General features: G+C 39.3%; 1 protein-coding gene across 6 annotated transcripts in view; it reads right to left on the bottom strand.

The window, feature by feature from the left end:
• Window positions 1-289: 289 nt before the first annotated feature.
• Window positions 290-17,500, bottom strand: part of LOC137998095 (uncharacterized) — an 84,744-nt gene continuing 67,533 nt past the window's right edge. For 5 of the 6 annotated variants that reach the window (XM_068844509.1, XM_068844508.1, XM_068844510.1 and 2 more), the window contains 5 exons: window positions 9,086-10,458; window positions 8,344-8,487; window positions 5,759-5,895; window positions 5,003-5,165; window positions 290-3,004 (listed from right to left, as the gene is read on the bottom strand). In XM_068844509.1, the coding sequence (XP_068700610.1) occupies window positions 2,838-3,004; window positions 5,003-5,165; window positions 5,759-5,895; window positions 8,344-8,487; window positions 9,086-10,458 (1,984 nt within the window). In that variant the 3' untranslated portion in view covers window positions 290-2,837. Of the gene's footprint in view, window positions 3,005-5,002; window positions 5,166-5,758; window positions 5,896-8,343; window positions 8,488-9,085; window positions 10,459-13,178; window positions 13,396-17,500 lie in introns of all 6 variants that reach the window. The other variant, XM_068844513.1, reaches the window with a different exon arrangement.

Genomic DNA, 17,500 nt, shown 5'->3' with positions numbered 1-17,500 from the left:
GAACGGATCCTGTAACGGGTATAAAGAAAATTAAAGGAAAAAAAAAAAGAGAGAGAGTTAATTATTAAAAGTTCCACTTTGTGAGCGGCATGTATGGCTTACCAGGTCGATGTTATGTAGAGCTTTCCTTCGTGGATGGGAGGTACAAATTTAAAGAAGAAGACCAAATCAGGGAATGAAAATATTAATAAGGCAAGGTCATTACTTCGCGTGAATTAACCGTGAACACATGGTCCTATAAATTAAGAAGTGGGAACTCAAGATATAAAATAAAACTACCGAAGCAAAAGGGTCTTTATTTTTAATGTAAGGTCGTTGTCTTCAGACCTCAAGAGATGAATATACTTTACATTAAATATTTCCTAATTAAAATCAAATATTTAAAGATATGAAACGAGCCCAAATTAAAAAAAAAGTGATGGGCAGTCACAAGGCTTGAAGTTCGTTATACGATCTATACACCTTATTCCAATGCATGGAATTAATATTATTTTGTTTGTTTGCAAATTGGCCCTTTTCTTTTAAATTTTACGCTTGAAAGCGAGGCCTAAAGGGCCAATTTACAAGGAAACAAAAGAATACTAAGATGGCGGCCATTTTGGGGTAAGGTGTTTGTTTCCGCCGACTAAATAGCTGTGTACAGAAGAACATGAAGGTTGTAACTTGCAACTCGTTTCCTTGGAACAAAGCTGGGAATTTTACGACACCAGTTTTATGCCCAAATATGGACAAAAATAAGGTCGAGGCTGCACGCGCGGGAAAATGCGTGAGCTACGTTACATCTAAAGAGGGGAATTTTTATACTCAAAAAACCCCAGCTCTGAACCAGAGTTAAAAGCTTAAGGGTCATGAGCTTCTGCTGTGAAGAATAGCAACACTTATTGACGAGTATGATTTTTCTTTTTTTGTCATGGATTTTGTTTGGACTTTGTCATGGCTCCCTGCAAAGTCAGAGCAGAGTTGATGTAGTATGCTGAAAAAGCACAAAACCTTAAATTTTTATGTTTTCCTAACACGTCTACTCACATACCATGCACTATAACCCGGTGCGATCCTTTCGTTAATTTAATGGATCTCGATTTTTTTTCTCAGTACATATCCTCTTCTTTAGTTTTCCAAAGCTTTTTCTTTCTGAATGGCTCTTAGGGAGATGAGCGAAGGAGACGCGACATTTTCTGAACGCATGAACACAGACACTCACTCAAACCAGAACTGTGTCCTCTTTTTTTTTTTTTTCTTTTTTTTTTTTTTACATTTTTCAAAGCTGATTTTTTTTCTAAACTGTCAAACACCGATAATTTGAAAACTGATAATATAAGGGTTTGTCCTTAGGCGTTATGTGGTTATTCTAATAAAACGCAAACCTTTTCAGTTTTACGTTGGTTAAGAAAGACCAGTGCGGGGATAGTTGGAAATCAGGATGTTTTTCGATGACATCGTTCCTTAAACTAACTTTTTTTTCTTCTGGCATAAAATGTTCAACCCCCGCAAAAGTTATAACATTTACCAGGTTGTCAGCAGGATGTTGCTGTATTTTAGTCAATGTTTCGAGGTCATAATTAATTAGTCTTATCCTGAAAAGCAATTTCAAGTAAAAGGATTATAGATCTGAAGTTACAATTATTGGTGAGGAAGAAATCACAGGAAAAAACTGTTACAGTCAAGTCAGTCTAAAGTATGTTTAAAGAAAGTGTTTGTATCAAAAAGAAATAAGTCTTAGAATCGAGTTTTTTTGTTTCCAAATTTCTTGGGGGCCGCCATCTTGAATAATGTGACTTGTTACTGTTGCCCTATTGTTATTAGACAAAACCTCTTTGTGTCAGAACAAAGGGGCAACCGTAACACTTCACAATCATTCAAGATGACTGCACCCACGAAATTTGAAGGTGAAAATAAACGATTTTAAAATTCACTTTTCTCTATATAAATAAAAAATTGTCAAGTACTTGTGAAGAATTTAAATTTCCTGGCTGGTATGACGCGGCGTTTCGTCTCGGCCAAGAGACTCATCAGATACTTTTCGAATTCCAGCAAACTCGTTGAGCATCGCGCTCAAAGTCCCGTTCGCGAAGTCAAGATGTTAGCAGTCTGGCCTTCTATCGCAGAAGGATTCCCAACCGCAAAGTTCACGAGTTATATGCAATAAAAAATTGTCAAGTACTTGTGAAGAATTTAAATTTCGAATAATACTGTTTTAAAAACAACTTTCGAACAAGTTTGTTCGTTAAAATAATTTCCTTCTGTTTAAGCTTATAATTAGTCCGTAGTAAGAGAGGGGGCTCCCTATAAAACCTCATTTTTTTACGATTTCACGTTGTTATGAAGACTACCACAAACTTAAGAGCTAAATTATTAAGTTGTGCAGGCGCTGCACGAATATTTTTCCTTTCTTATGGCGTTGCCGTAACCGTTGTGATTTCTTTAAACTCCCTCGTTCCTATTACTGGCAGGATAGAAATTGATTTATAGTTGTCATTATTTTATCGCCCTGTTTTGCTTATAGGGTGTTTTCACGTGACGTCACTGCGGCCATGTTGGCGTCCCCAACTAATCCTCCGGGAATTGAGCTCCGTTATCATGCAAACCTTTTCTTTTGTTTCGGTGGAAAAACACGTGAGTGAAAACAGTCTATTAGGATTAAAGACACTCCTTAATTTCCCTGGAATTCAATTTGACTGATTTAATCAATTTCTGGTTCTTCTCAAAGGAATAAACTAGAAAACTGAACTGTACCATCACTGTGTTTTTCTTTGTTAAATAAAGATTTTTGTATGATATGGCATGGCAAATGTATTAAGTCTCGCTTTTACAGAGGTGCCTCCTCGCAGTCTTGAACGTCAGGACTCCAGGTTTTTCCGGATGGAGTGTCCACGATCTTGTCCTTTGTCCGTCACTGTATTCTTCGCTGCATTCGGGGACCACCGATTCCTTAAGATGGCTATTTTGGCTCTATATAGCTCCAGGGACCTCCTACTTACAGCAAACGATAGGAAGATGAACAGACCTGTGAACAACGAACAAATAAAACCACTAATTACAGTGGACGAACGAAATGCCAAGAACTGTTACACTTGAATGTTTACTACTTGAAAACCTTAACCTCTTTGATTTAACAGTAGAATTCTGTATGCGCACTTCAAGTGTAAGGTCATTTGAGCCGACTGTCTACCACAAAGCGGGATGGCCAGTCCTAAACCTCAGACAAGGCAGTTGGCCTGAGCCCACCGTTTAAAACTTTGGGGTGGTATGTAGCAACCTTAATATTTTACTGAAGCTGCGATTGGTCTGGCAAGCGAGGTTAGATTATTTTTTGCTCGAAATCTTTGAAGGATAACCAATCTGTGCTACGCTTCGCGGTTTAAGCACTGGTTGTTGACTTACGATGATGATCATGACACTTTTAAAGCTTGGACAGAACGGCTCGTGTTATAATAAAGCAAAGATAGAAATTTTCAGTAAGATCAAGTCGTGCCCCGAAAGGAGTATCCTTTTAGCATGCACACTGGTGACCATATGATACAAAGAAAAGGTGTTGGATTGACGATATATTGAGGGAGGTCCAAAACTTAATATGATGTAACAAATAGAGGATATTACATGGCCGCGCGGAGATACAAAATTTCTCTTGGAGTGTTGAAAAATATTTTACGAGTGGGCGCAGAAAACGAGTGAAATATTTTTCAACAATGGAAGAGAAATTTCGAATCTCCAAGAGGCCATGTAATATTCTATTTATTATATAAGCACCAATGAAATACTAAATCATTTCACGAAAGGCGCGATTTTTGTATGTAACCATAGAAACAGCGATCTCTTCACGTTTGAAGATATCATGTTTTCGCGCGAAAGCTCTCTTGGTATTTCATTGGTGTTTATACAATAAATAGCAAGTTAACTACCGGACTGGTGATTATAAAGAAAAGGTTTTAGTTAATTAGAAGCATATAAAACGGAGCCTTGGACAGTCAAGAAATGATGACAGTTGACTTGGTTCGCTTATGTTAAAAAAGACAATCTTGCAAGCTGAAAGATCCTCAAATATAGCTAGATTATAAAATTGCTTTGTCTTTTCTTTATATACTGCCGTTAGGGAACGACGGTTATTTAGGTGGAGGAAATCAGGGGGCTCCTCGTAGCTTTGCATGCTTTCTCCCTTCGGCTTAACAATCAACGAGCCCCACAACTTTCATGCTCTATCTTTCATCCGTCTTGATAAAGAGGGGAAGTTAATTTCAGACTTTTCAAAATCACTTCGTGTTCTCTTCCCTGACACAATTCACAGAACTGCCGTCATTTAGGGGGTGCATGGGAACAAGAGGGAGAGTATGCACAAGTGTATCCGACCCTAAATCTTTTCACAGCCTTGTTTTCTCCCTTTGGCATAACAATCAATGAACGTCTCATCTTATATGCTCCAGCCCTCAGGATCACCTCACTTAATAGGAAAAGCCAGCTTAAGAAATTATAGATGCCAGTCAGATCTTTAATATTTAAACCAGCATGTGCCCCATTGTTTCATAAACCAATAGGCAAATCTTTGCTGATGTCATTCTTTACATTTTGTCTCATTTACATACGTGTTTGCTGACAGAAAGCATCATGCTATTCACAAGTTGACTTCAAAAGGTAAAAGAACGAGTTAAACTTAGTTAAATTTGAGCGCATACATTCTTTGAAGAATTCCGAACTTTCGAAGCGGAATTACTCACTCAGAAATTATCTGGTCAATTGCGCACAAAGATTTTGAGGAATAGCTTATTATGCAATGCACTTTCAATAGTCAGTACTAGTTTTTTGGCTAATGGGTTAGAAAACGATGGGCTTATGCTAATGAGGGAAAAAAATATAAACAAATATTTCCCTTCAGCGAGAGCCATTGTAAGAGCTGCGCGCGTCCTCACCCAAAACCCTATTGTAGGCTGATGTTATAACTGTGACATGTCAGGATAAGCAAAAAAGGTACAAACAATGAAGGAAATGAAACGAAGAAAGAGCACAATACCTTGAAGGCTGTTCAGAACAACATACGGGTACCACAGAAATGACAAGGTCTGAACGTTTGCAGCGATTCCAAGAATCCATGTCACTCCCATGACTGACGCCATTTTAACGCCAATCAAGGCTACTTCGGTGCTATTCCTCTGATTGGTTACTTTAGGTGTTCTCTGGAAATGAGACGAAATGGTCATTGACAATGTAGTAATTTTAGCTAGTTTGCTGTTGGTTACGAATCAAGGAAGAGTTTTAACCCTTATATTACGCGAATTCCTCTGCATGCAAAATTGTGATTTTTTTTAAAATGAAATTTGTGAATGTTTCAGTAATCCTCTTATTTTTGTAACTATTAGAGCTAGCCCTTATTCTTTTGCAGTCCGAAACAAAAGCTTCCGGATAGTATAGCATGTAGTTCATTTGTTATTCACTGATGAACTGCATTCCGAAAATCAGTTGGCCTTTCAGCAGTCAGACAGTTAATTGATTGCTAATTATTAACATGTGGCTAAGCATTCCCGTCTTATAGTTATCAATGAGGCACTCAGCTGTCCGTCTGTTGGTTACAGCCTTGTAGGATAAGACCCGTTGATGTGTAGTTAGGCAGCGATCATCCCTCAGTAATCGAAGCGAGGACCGATGTTCACTCATTTGGCGAATGTGCCATCCTGAATTGAAGCCCTCAGAGAGTAACTATTTAGTGAGTACATCGATTCCAATGTCATACAAAAATCTGATAAATCCGTATGTAATAGCTTAGCCTTACCTTCCTTGTCTTTACAATGTGCAACACGGTATGCACTAAGGCAAATGCATTAAAGAGCATTATCAATGCAACTGGCGCAACAAAGAAATAAAGAACAGCTTTGGGTTTGGATATGAAACAGTATGCCTCTCCGTCTCCTGTTAATCAAAGGATGAAAAATAACAATAAGGCATAAGACTCTATACACGAATCATCATCGCAGTTGTTCCGGTCAAGCTTTGATTATTATTATTATTATTATTATTATTATTATTTATTTATTTATTTATTTTTTCATGCTGTTGCTCAAGGTATTGGTGACGAGAGCGTTCATCATTCTCGTCAGCAGTTGGTAACCCAGAGCGAGTATCGATCTCTCTCATTTGGCCTTGGCCAATCAGTTTATGTAAGAGATCTCTTGCTTACGTCATTGTCTAACTTTTAGAGTCCATGTCCCTCCAAGTAAGGCCCAATCAGATTGGGCCTAGTGAGTGCGACTTTCCTGATTGGTCCGCAACCAATGAAGTAGCCGCACAAGGTATTGCATGTGCTAAATGCAAAATCGTGAGCGGAACACAATGCCGCTATGTTTTGTTCCCGCAAGAAGGGACTTAGACCCGTTTTAAACGTCGCATTTTACATGCGCCGAATCTAATGCAAATGAGAAAAAATCTATTGTTTTCGTTCATTTGAACGCCACAAAACAACATTGTCATTGGTTATTAAAAGAGGAAAAGTAATCACCAAAGTTGAGGTTTTGATGACAACGCAACCGTCCAAATGTGAAACTTTTATTCTCTTTTTTCTCTGAAACTGCTCGTACCAATTTATTTTTAGGATACTTCGCCCATATTGTACGATGCGAACGAGATGGTCAAACCGCGAGACACTTACGATAGTGCAAAGTCATATTTTGAGGTGACGTATTCGTGGACGTTGCGGTCGTAGATCTTAATCTCCCTAAAACCTAGCAGTAGCCGTTCTACAAAAAGAATACCGTAAACTGATTTGCAGAACGAGACTTCTGGGTTATGAAATTATGTTCTCCTTTAGAGTCAAGAGAACCGCAATTCGATATACCGGTAAAGAAGACAATACAAGGTTGAATCAGAGATAAATTGAAGTATATTTGACGGTGGAGACATTTATAACTCCAGATGAAGTAGTGGCCTTTCTGTCAAGAAACAAAAGCATGGGAAGCAGAGTTTTTAGGAAGAGCGATACTCACTGTTACGTCACCTATTGTCATTAATGTGCCAACCAGAGATCTATTGGTTGTCGAAACAAAGGTTCTTTTGTTATGTGGTTGGCAAAATTCAAATATCAAAAGAATTGTTTATAAACAGTGAATATCGCTTTTACCATTACTGCGATTTTTAGTCCTACTATGATAAAATTTTTAAAAAAAGCACTTCTTTTTTTTCCTTCATATTTTGAAAGTGTGATTGCTTAATGCTTGACTGGCAAGATTTTGAGCTTTGATTTTTATCCAGAGGCTGTTTACTTTGAGTGAAGTTTTGGATTCCACGGTCCGCCATTACTCACGTTCCAAACTAACCGATTGAATCTCAGAGCTTTGGATCTAAGGTAAAGTGACGTCATTGACTCACTAGCTTAAACTTTCAGCGTGTAAATGCAGCCTACTATATACACAAAACACGAGCTTAAAAGTCTGAAAGCGCAAAATTTCCGTGTTGCACATTACTTTAGCCGCGTACACACGCATTGCATTCTTGAACTATCGAGTTGTTAACGTCATTTTCTCCTCAATCCAGCGCTCTCGAGATTTTAAAGTTAGTAATGGCGGACCATTAAATAGGAAAATTCCAGTTAAAATAAAGATATATCCTTTTTTTAAAATCAAGTCTTAAAACTTGCGTCACTTAGCGAGTTTTGTAAAAATAGTTTTGAAATCCAAAGAAAAATAAAAATTGCTTTTTTGGTCACAGTAGCACTTTAAAGGGGCTCCGTCACGTCATTTAGACAAATTCAGCCACTGGGAACTGGCAACCAAATCAAGAGTAACGTAAAAAGAACTTCTTTAAACATTGAAGAAAAGTTTGAAATGATAAAACAGCAGATACAAATTAAAGGAGGCAAGGATGGTCAAGCTTGAAGAAGATTAACAGCCTCTTTACATGAAAGGAGTGTGCCCCGGCTGACCGAGTTATACGTATAGGAGGGTTACCCGCCTTTAAACGAAATTCAACCAAGCGGGATGGCTGTCTTTCTGAGTGGTCCACTAAGCACAACAAACAAGATGGCGGACAAAAGAAACGTTTTGGCGGGAGCTTTAACTATTTTGCACGTTTTTTGTCACTTCGTTGAGTAGATTGCACATGGGGTTGTTGCAAACTGTTCAGCTTAACAGCTTTTCAAAGTTTATATCTGTTGCTTGTAATTTAAATTACCGACTGTTTTGGTCACGAAGCTTTGATTTGTGTTGTTAAAAGTTTTTTTTTTTTTTTTTTCCTTTTTTGGTGGGGGCGGGGGGGGTTACGTAAATTGCATAGCGAGTATGGGCGAGTAACTGATAAAAGTTCTCACAATGAACTGCACTGCCGTGATAGAGTCGTTTTGAATTCATGTTGAGACAGTAGACCTACCGTATCCTATGAATCCTTTAATGAGAACTTGGTCAATGATCACAAAGAAAGACACAAGAAGAGCAGGAACTCCCCATCCGTACAAACAGTATCCCACTAAGCGTTTGTTGTGGTTTCCTTGACGATTCGGTCCAGGTCCGCCGTCTAGGTATTAAAAAAAAAAAAAAAAGATTTAACAATGGCACTCAAAAGTTTCAAACTCTACAAGAGAGTTCTAAGTCATGGACAGCTCTGTAAAATCAATCAGTTGGTGTAAGATTGTTGACGCAAGAATCCAATGCCGCCTATTTTTTGATTTTGATCAGCGTCACGATGTGTCCCCTTGCTCTCCTGCGCAACTTCAACTTAACCGTGTTTTCACGCAATTAGATGCACGGCGATTTTGATAAGCGTCACGATATGTCCAGTTGCAATTCCCTGCAACCTCCGCATCGCTCACGTTGGGAATACAGAAAAATCAAAACCACAAATTGTCCCCCAAACTCCAGTCCTCAGAGTAAAGATAAACATCTGCATTTTTACCCAAACCAAGACTTTAAAAATGCACACTTTGTGTTGGAAAATCAAAATCAGACGCGCATCTAATTACGTGCATTGAGTTCTGGACATTAGTGTTTTTGGCCGGCTGGAATCTTCTGTTTTTTGATGATGAGGGAGCAATATGATCAGAGATTTAAGTATACCCTTTTGAGAGCACCCCTCCCCCCCCCCCCCCCCAACGTAAACGTATTCTTGAACTTACCTGAGGAAGTAAGTGTCTTGTGGACATCATATGCCATGGCATTCATCCACGTGAAAGAGCATAAGACAAAGTAATGAAGAAAAATAGCAATGACCTCGCAATTCTCATGACTGGAAGTCTTCATTGCTGCGAGAAAGACGCCTTGATACAGCAGCAAAGATAGCGACAAGTTGATGATAATCCTTCCAGGCAAGTTGCGCAGTTCAGAAAATAGAGTATATTTTGCCAGCATGAGAAGAAGGGATGCCATTGACGTAATGCAGCCAGCTGAAGTCATTATTTGGAGAGAGGTTGGTATCGTTTTAGTGAGGTAGCCTGTTGTTCGCTCTACGGTTATCACCGTCACATTTCTTGAAAAGTTGACGCAAAGTAGCAAAATATTACCACAAATTTTATACCTCGTTTTCCCGTATATCATGTGGTGAGGTTTAATGTAGACCGTACCATTAGGTCGTTGTTCATAATCGCTTTGGTTGAAAGCTACGAAAGTGCAGTTCAAATTTAACAACAATCTTGTTTCGTTTGACATGAAATCAACGGGTAATGTTTGTTCATTCTGGAAAACGTGTGATCGTTGTAAGCTGACAATGCTTTTACAGTTTCCAATGTATGGGTCGTACACCTCGTCAGAAGCACAGTACCAAACATGGCTTATATTTTGTTCCAAAGCTTTGACTGTAACCCTGTTCTCGAAGGAGGAAGTAAAATCAAACAGGATAGTCAGGGACGGTAAAGGGAACCCATCAGAAGGTGGTTTTGGGGGTAAATTAATCTTCAAAGAGCTTGGCTTAAATCCGTTACACAATGCGCATTGCAGATTTCGAAATCTTATTATCGTGTTGTTCCGGCTCACGGAATTAACAGGAAAAGCATATCCCAGGCACTGTGATTGGCAGTACGATCCATTTTTCTCCCGACCAATCCCCGAGCAGTCTTGAAAACGAGGGATGCATTGCTTCATGTATTGCACCCAAGTTTCTCTGATTTTTACTGAACAGTTGGAATGCGCGAAGCGCATTAAATCACTAAGATTGAACACCGTTGTGTTAAAATTGAACACCGTTGTGTTAAACCATTCACTACAATCCGCCTCGAGTTTCCAGTAGGTTGTATTCACTGCGCCATTGCACCTTGCACAAAAAACGTTTCTGTAAGTAATGCGCCTGTCACGATCAAACACGGGCCAATCATTTAACACATCGCTTCCATCTTCATTTTGACAATTACGGCTCACATTTTCATCTGTCCAGTTCCTTGGACATGTGCTCCACACTGCAAAACCAAGATATTTTCTAACGTCTTGGTTTACGACTGGGCGGCAGATTTCATGTTGGCTTAGTGGGTTTCCTCGAGGGTTGACTCGTTTTCTGCACCTGTAAATGATAACGATAACGATAGTGAAAATAACCACTCCATTAAAGTTTAATTATAGCATAACAGAAGCATACAATTTGCCCACGGGTAAATGGTTATGACGAAAACACCTGACGCCGTGCACCGGGAAAAAATGCTTTTCCCCCCTGATCACTCTACTCAAGAAAATGCTGAAATTTATTCGCAGTTTTATGAAAAAAAGACTTTTAACCCGTTAGCGGGTATTCTACTCGAACCATCGGCAAAGCGATTTGCAACCCTAAGTGAAAGCCCACTCGCCAACCCTAACCCTAACCCTCTACTGAAATTTACTCTATTGGTAGTTAACCTCCAGTAGAATTTGTATGGTTTAAACCTCCCGAGCGATTCAAATTTATTTGTGATTGATATAGTATTTACATGTACATTTCTCTAGCGCTATTTCTCACAAATCAGTGGAGTCATTTCGTCTGAGTAACCCCATTCTTGTAGTCCTTCGGTTGAACTGATTTAAGCCCCACTTACACTAGCAAGTTTTCCTTGACAAGTTTTCCTTGTCAACTTTTTCTTGGCAGTGTAAATGGAAAAATATGACAAGTGTTTCCTTGACAAGTGTCCTTCTTCAAAAACTAGCATGCTAGTTTTTGAACAAGCACACTTGTCAAGGAAAAACTTGTCCTATTTTCCATTTACACTACCAAGGAAAACTTGTCAAGGAAAAACTTGTCAAGGAAAACTTGCAAGTGTTTACAGTCGGCAAGTTTTCCTTGACAAGTGGGCTTGTCAAGGAAAACTTGCTAGTGTAAATGAGGCTTTAAAGTTTGCTTTATTTTTCAAATCGATTAAGGTTTGCTTTATTTTTCAAATTGAAGAAACACTGAGTACGAACGATCGGTTCACAACACAACAACATTAAATCAATTTTTAGAGACGGTCATCGGCAAAAGCAGCCTGAAATTTTCAAGCTTAAATGTAATGCATTTTTTTCAAGCTTTCTTTTCGCTACTGTCTTAGTTGCGTTAATATCATTGCGCTTGAAGGTAATGGTTCTCGTGCAATGCAAATACGCTCGCAGTACTAAATATTTGTGTTCGTATTTATATATTTCCACGGCGCTTTCAATCTTACTAGTAGATGAAACACTGATGAAACGACACCATACCCTTTGCTAAGCACTCACATTTTGGCTCGCGAGAGTGCAAATGCACGACCCACCGAGGAAACAAAATTAATGTTTCTGGGGAATATTTTGAAACGGATCCGTCTCTCTAACCCGCACGTGATTTCCAGATGACAGTTTCTTAACAAAGGGAAAGGAATGTGTGGCTCGTTTCAGCAGACGCTCGTGAGAGAGGAACGCGTGACGAATTCCTAAGAAAGTCTGCGTTAGAGGCTAGTAAGCAATCTTGGTCTGAAATCGAACTCGCGCTGCGCGCTCGTTCGATTTTGAAATTACACGTATGATTTCAGACCAAATTGCACTCCACTCAGTTCAATTACCTTTATAAATAGGAGAATATAGAAGCAAGAGCCGATACACCGTTGAATAATTGTGAATTGTTTTGTACAGTTTCGGCTAGTCAAACCAGGGCTCTCAACCTACAGTGAAAATTTGACTGTATGAAAGGTATTTTCATGTGCATAAATTAATGCTCACCGAAGACAATAACACACAAAAAATGTCAAAATTTCTGAACATTTGTGTTCAGCCTTGTTGTTATAAAAAGAAAAGTAAGTTTGAAGTGATCCTCGCACTTCGCTGAACAATTTAAGCAATTGTCTCTTTTCGACACCTGAACAATTCAAGTGGCTTCAACAGGTTTCGAACACAGGACCTCTGCGATGTGGGTGCAATGTTCTATAGATTATATAGCTTATATACAAGATAATTATATATTATATAGCGATTCCGATGCAAAGCTCCGTCTATAGATTATATTATTCAGGTTACATAGATTCAGAAGCTCATGACCTTGAAGGATGGGGTGAATAGGGGTCAGCAAATCCGACGCTCGGTGCTAATTTTTCGCAAAATCCGCCAATCTGCAGATATTTTTACAAAAATCCGAGTCCGCAGCACTATTAGAGAAGTGAGCACAAAAGAAAATTCAGTAACTTAACTGACGTTAAAAAAAATACCTATCATAAAATTAGCCTACTGTTTATCCGGCGCCCAAGTCTCGTCAGTAGTCGTTCCTAACAAGAACGTGGACCCTCTATCGAGTTCTGAAACGTCACTTTCCGTCTCCTCCTCATCAGATCTACTGTCATATTCAGTCACCTCATCGTCAGCATTGTCTGGCCGGAAGCCGAAATCCCGGGGTCCGAGAGTTTTCTGAAGTCCGATTGCATTGAAGGTCAAAGATGTGTTACAGCGGTTATCAGTTAGACGCACCCCTGAAAGACCTTTTTTCGAAATGTTTCCATGACGGTACTCCATGAATTTTTCATGGGAACATTTGATTGACGTCCACCTAAATTTCATTTTCGAATATGAAAAAATGTCGTTGAGGAGCGCTAGTTACTGATAACCGCTATAAAATCTAATCTAGTTGTAAGGTCAGGCAGAAAATAAAATTGAAACCGACCACCAAGTTAATATCCGCGATCCGCACTTCAAAACAAACAAAATCCATAATCCACGCTGAAATATTGAAGAAATCCATGATCCGCTAATAGATCATATAGGTTACTAGATTACACAGGTTATATAGACAGTCGCTTATAACTTTTTACTTACAATTTGTTGAAATCAAAGCAGCAGTCGCCATATTCGTCACAAAATTTATCGCAGAAACATCGTAATGATTCCGTGCCGTTCTTCGGAATATCCGAAGCGTTTCTCTCGTCCACACCACACCTATTGCTGCAACTGTATCTCTTCAAGGGTTCTGTTCCGCTAAAATGCTCTTCTTCAAAATCACCGATTTCCTCGGCCCAGTCTGTTTCCCGCAGATCTACGCAGATGCAAATAATTATGTAAGACTGAGAACTGAATAAACAGGAAGAAAAATCTGTTTAGAAAATGTTAGATTATTATAAAGATTTCCATGGGTGGTTATCTCCGCCATGTTGGTGCACGAAAACAAAAATCTCTCATCAGCTTCTTCTGTTCGTCTAGTAGCAATTGTACATTACATTATTATTATCTATCTTTAGAGATTTGTTGCAAACCATCTATTGCAAATTGAGAACGAAAAGAGAGGCACTATTGTGAGTTCAGAGGATATGGTTTGATAGGCCACTAAAAATACCATTATACTCTTTGTTTTCCCTCCAAGATTAAATTTGCATAATTATGGCATGGTTTCCTGCTTTTCTTGGGACTTAGGGTGGTCCTAAGAGAAAATGGGAACAGTGCTTATGCAAAATTTTGGAAGGCAAACAAAGAGTATTATGGTACTTTTGAAAGTGGCCTAAACTTAAAAGACTGTGTTACTTGTTATAGAGCGTTTTCACTGACGTAATTAAAATGGATGCTAATTTAATGAAACAAAAGAAACTATTTGCATAAAAATAGAAATCAATTCCCCGAGGATTAGTCTGAAACACCAACATGGCCACCGTTTCTTTGTTTTGGAACACCAACATGGCCACCGTGACGTCACGTGAAAACGCTTTATTGTTAATTGTTTATAGTGGTATGCGATGCCGATGGTCTGTTATGTTACTCCGAGGACTGCTTTAGGCTTGTTTGCGTGCGCCTGTGGTTAATTCTCTTGTAGGGAAGTATTTGCAGAAGTACGGTGCTCTTTAGAAAGCGCTCTATTCTCGATCGTAAGCCGTTACACCGGTATAGGTCTCCACTCTTGTAATCTGAAGATTCTTTTGTGATGACCGAACGTAGCACATTAAACTAGAATTATGGGTATTTGGAGGACGCCAGAAACTGACGAAGGAATTTTCAAAGTTTGTCTCTTGCAGGTGCTTTTTACATTTTGGTACATTTTTAGCTGCGCTGTTCTCGTCCTGCCTACAACCTGATGTAAGGGTAATTGGAGAACGCCAGCCAGTAACGAGGAATTTTCAAATTTTGTCTCCAAACAGCCACACCGTTTATAACAATTTTAATTCTGGTTTTCTAGTTTTAATACACACTTTCAATGCCAAACTAGTAATCGCGAAATTCTTACAATAACGGGAAATAATACTTTTAGATCCGCGTTGTCGTCGCCGTCGTCTTCGTCCTTGGTTAAGCTCCAATTGATGTGTCAAGCTGTCCAAACAAGGAACTATTTTGCCCCAGTGCTTGAAAACATCAGGAAGAATTACTTTTAAATAGAAATCTTCCCCACTGTTGTCAAGTTGTTTATCAGCGTCGGGGGCTGTTGGTGAAGTTTGATGTTAGGGAGACGACGCCGGCTACGAAAACTCTATGAAACAATAGGACCAACGAACAAAAACAAAAGCTCTGGCTAGGGTTGTTCGAAGCATGGTTAGCACTAACCAGCGTTAAATACTATGGAAACGTATAGGTTTTGATATCACTTGTCCCCTGCACGCCCTGCACGTGCGTTTTACACTAGTATTAGGGAGCTTTAGCAACGACGACAGGAACGACAACGAGAACGTCTTGTAAAAACATCAACTCACGTTATTGCGATCACTTCGCAACTGTCCGAAGCTTTTTTAATGTGAGAAAGGTGTGGCAGTGCCTCAGGAATGAAACCGGTATTAGCGGCACTTAATTTAGGGGAGAAAAATGAAAATTTATCTCCAAGTGCTAAAGTTCTCCATAACACTTCAAACTTGGTTATTTTACGTTGTTGCTTTGCTAACGACGGCAAATAAATGGACAAAAATGAAAAACGCACGTGCAGGGCGTGCAAAGCTATTGTTTAGTGACGTTCTCGTTGCCGTCGCCGTTGTCATTGCTAAACCTCCCTATTGTGTATATTTTTATGCCGTTCTCGCTCTGACAAAGACGTGAATTGACCACATTTGAGATGATGGGGAAAACGTGAGCGCATGACCATAAATTTTAATTTTTCTCTATAAATATCCACACTGCCTTCCTCACCTATTTTATCTCTGGAATGTTGATACACGCTTCCCATGCCGAGCGAATTGGGATAAATGGGAAATTATTACAATAACTTGAAAATATATTCTTAGACAACGTTATCGTAGCTATCATTGCCGTCCTTACTCGAGGTCCTTATGAAACTGGAAAAGGTAAAAACGGTAAAGTCTGCTACTAGGAATATTTCTCCTCCCCACCACCTCCTGGATGGGATGCTAGTCCATCGCATTGCTACCCCCAATATTAAATTCGCCGGTACCCATTTATGCGCCTGGGTGGAGAGAGGTACCATGAGAGTAAAGTGCCTCGCGCAAGAACATAACATAATATATTTATATATCATATTACTTACAATAAAAGAAGAAAAGAGGACAGGGCAACGGGAGGAGGAGGGATAAAAGTAAGATTTTTACACGGTGTGTGCTCTCGAAAGGATAGGGAGTTTAATTAAGAAACGACGATGGCTACGGCAACGAAAACTCCAAAAAGCAGAAATATTATTGGTTAAAAGAACCAAAATGATCGTGCTGCACGTACGGCACGCAATTTTGAACAATTCTCTCCCGTACTCGTCAAAATTATTACGTGAAATGACCAAATTTAAGGTTTTGACGACAACGTGGACAAACTACGGTGAATCCTTCAGTCTCACTCTTTACGTCAAAGCCGTCGGTACCAATCCAGTTATAGGACACTTCACCCATATTGTATAATATAAACAAGATGGAATAATCCCGAAATACTTATAATAGCTCAAACGTATATTTTGAAGTGACTTTTTCGTCGCAGTAGCCGTCGTGGTTTCTTAAACTCCCTAATAACCGCGTGGTAGCAAGGTCACAAATACCTAACCTCAAAACAATAGATGGGGATACAATACATTGACGCGAGTCACCCCCAACCCTAGCCTGTCATGTCACGCACTTCAACTCACGCATTTAAATATGATATTTCTTGGCAACAACAATTCATCGTAACTTCTATTCGCCAGCACATATCTCCCTTAAGATTTCTCTCCCTGTAAATGAGCACTTTAAGATCTAAGACACGGTCGTCAACAAAAACGGCGTCGGTTAAAAGAGGAAACATAATTGTGCAGCACGCATTTTTGCGCATATTTTTGCGGTGCTCTTAACAACAACAGGGATCTTTAACAACGAAAACGGCGACGGCAACGAGAACGTCACAAATTTGCATATTTAGTGGGCAAAAACAATAGCTTGCACGCTCTGCACGTGCGTTTCCACTCTTGTCCCTTTCTTTGCGGTCGTCAGCAAAAAAACGACGTGAAATAGCCGAATTTGAGGCTTTATGAACGACGCGAGCACTTGAAGACAAATTTTCATTTTCTTCCCTAAATTAAGCGTGACTCATGTCGGTTTCACACCATTGCCATGTTAAAACGCTTGGAATGATCGCGAAGTGATTACAATAAAGAGAATTTATGTCTTGAGATGACGTGCTCGTTGCCGTTCCCGTCGTCAATAGGGAGCTTAAGATTTTACGACGGCGACGGTGACAACAACAGCGCAAAACAATGATATCACTGGTTAAAAGAACATAAATTATCGTGCTGCATGTGCGGGACGGATTTTAGGACGAAGTCTTGCGGTACTGTGCATAAGGACGACGTGAAGTTACCAAATTTGAGGTTTTGATGGCAACTTCAGCATGCAACAGAGAATTTGTTATTCTCTATTTTCAATTTTTAATTGCTCGTACCAATTTATTTTTTTAGGATACTCCGCCCAAATTGTAAGAAGTGAAGGAGATAATTATTTTGTGATATTTTGAGGTGACGCTTTCCATGAAGTCGCCGTCGTAAATCTTAAGGTCCCTATTGCTGAGGTTTCCTAGCGACATGAAATCACCAAATTTAGGGACTTTAAGATAGTACACGACATTAGACTGGGACGGTTAGATGAGGAATCTACCGTGAAAAAGGTAAGAATTCATCCATACTTATTCGTTCTATTTTAGTTTTTTTCTTTATTATGCATTGAAAACTGATCACCCAAGGGGTTAAATGTGCATTTGGT

The sequence above is a fragment of the Montipora foliosa genome, chromosome 3, assembly GCF_036669935.1.
Source record: "Montipora foliosa isolate CH-2021 chromosome 3, ASM3666993v2, whole genome shotgun sequence".
Taxonomy (NCBI): domain Eukaryota; kingdom Metazoa; phylum Cnidaria; class Anthozoa; order Scleractinia; family Acroporidae; genus Montipora; species Montipora foliosa.
The sequence above is the reverse complement of the archived record's forward strand: the minus strand, read 5'-3'. Positions and strand labels throughout refer to the sequence as shown.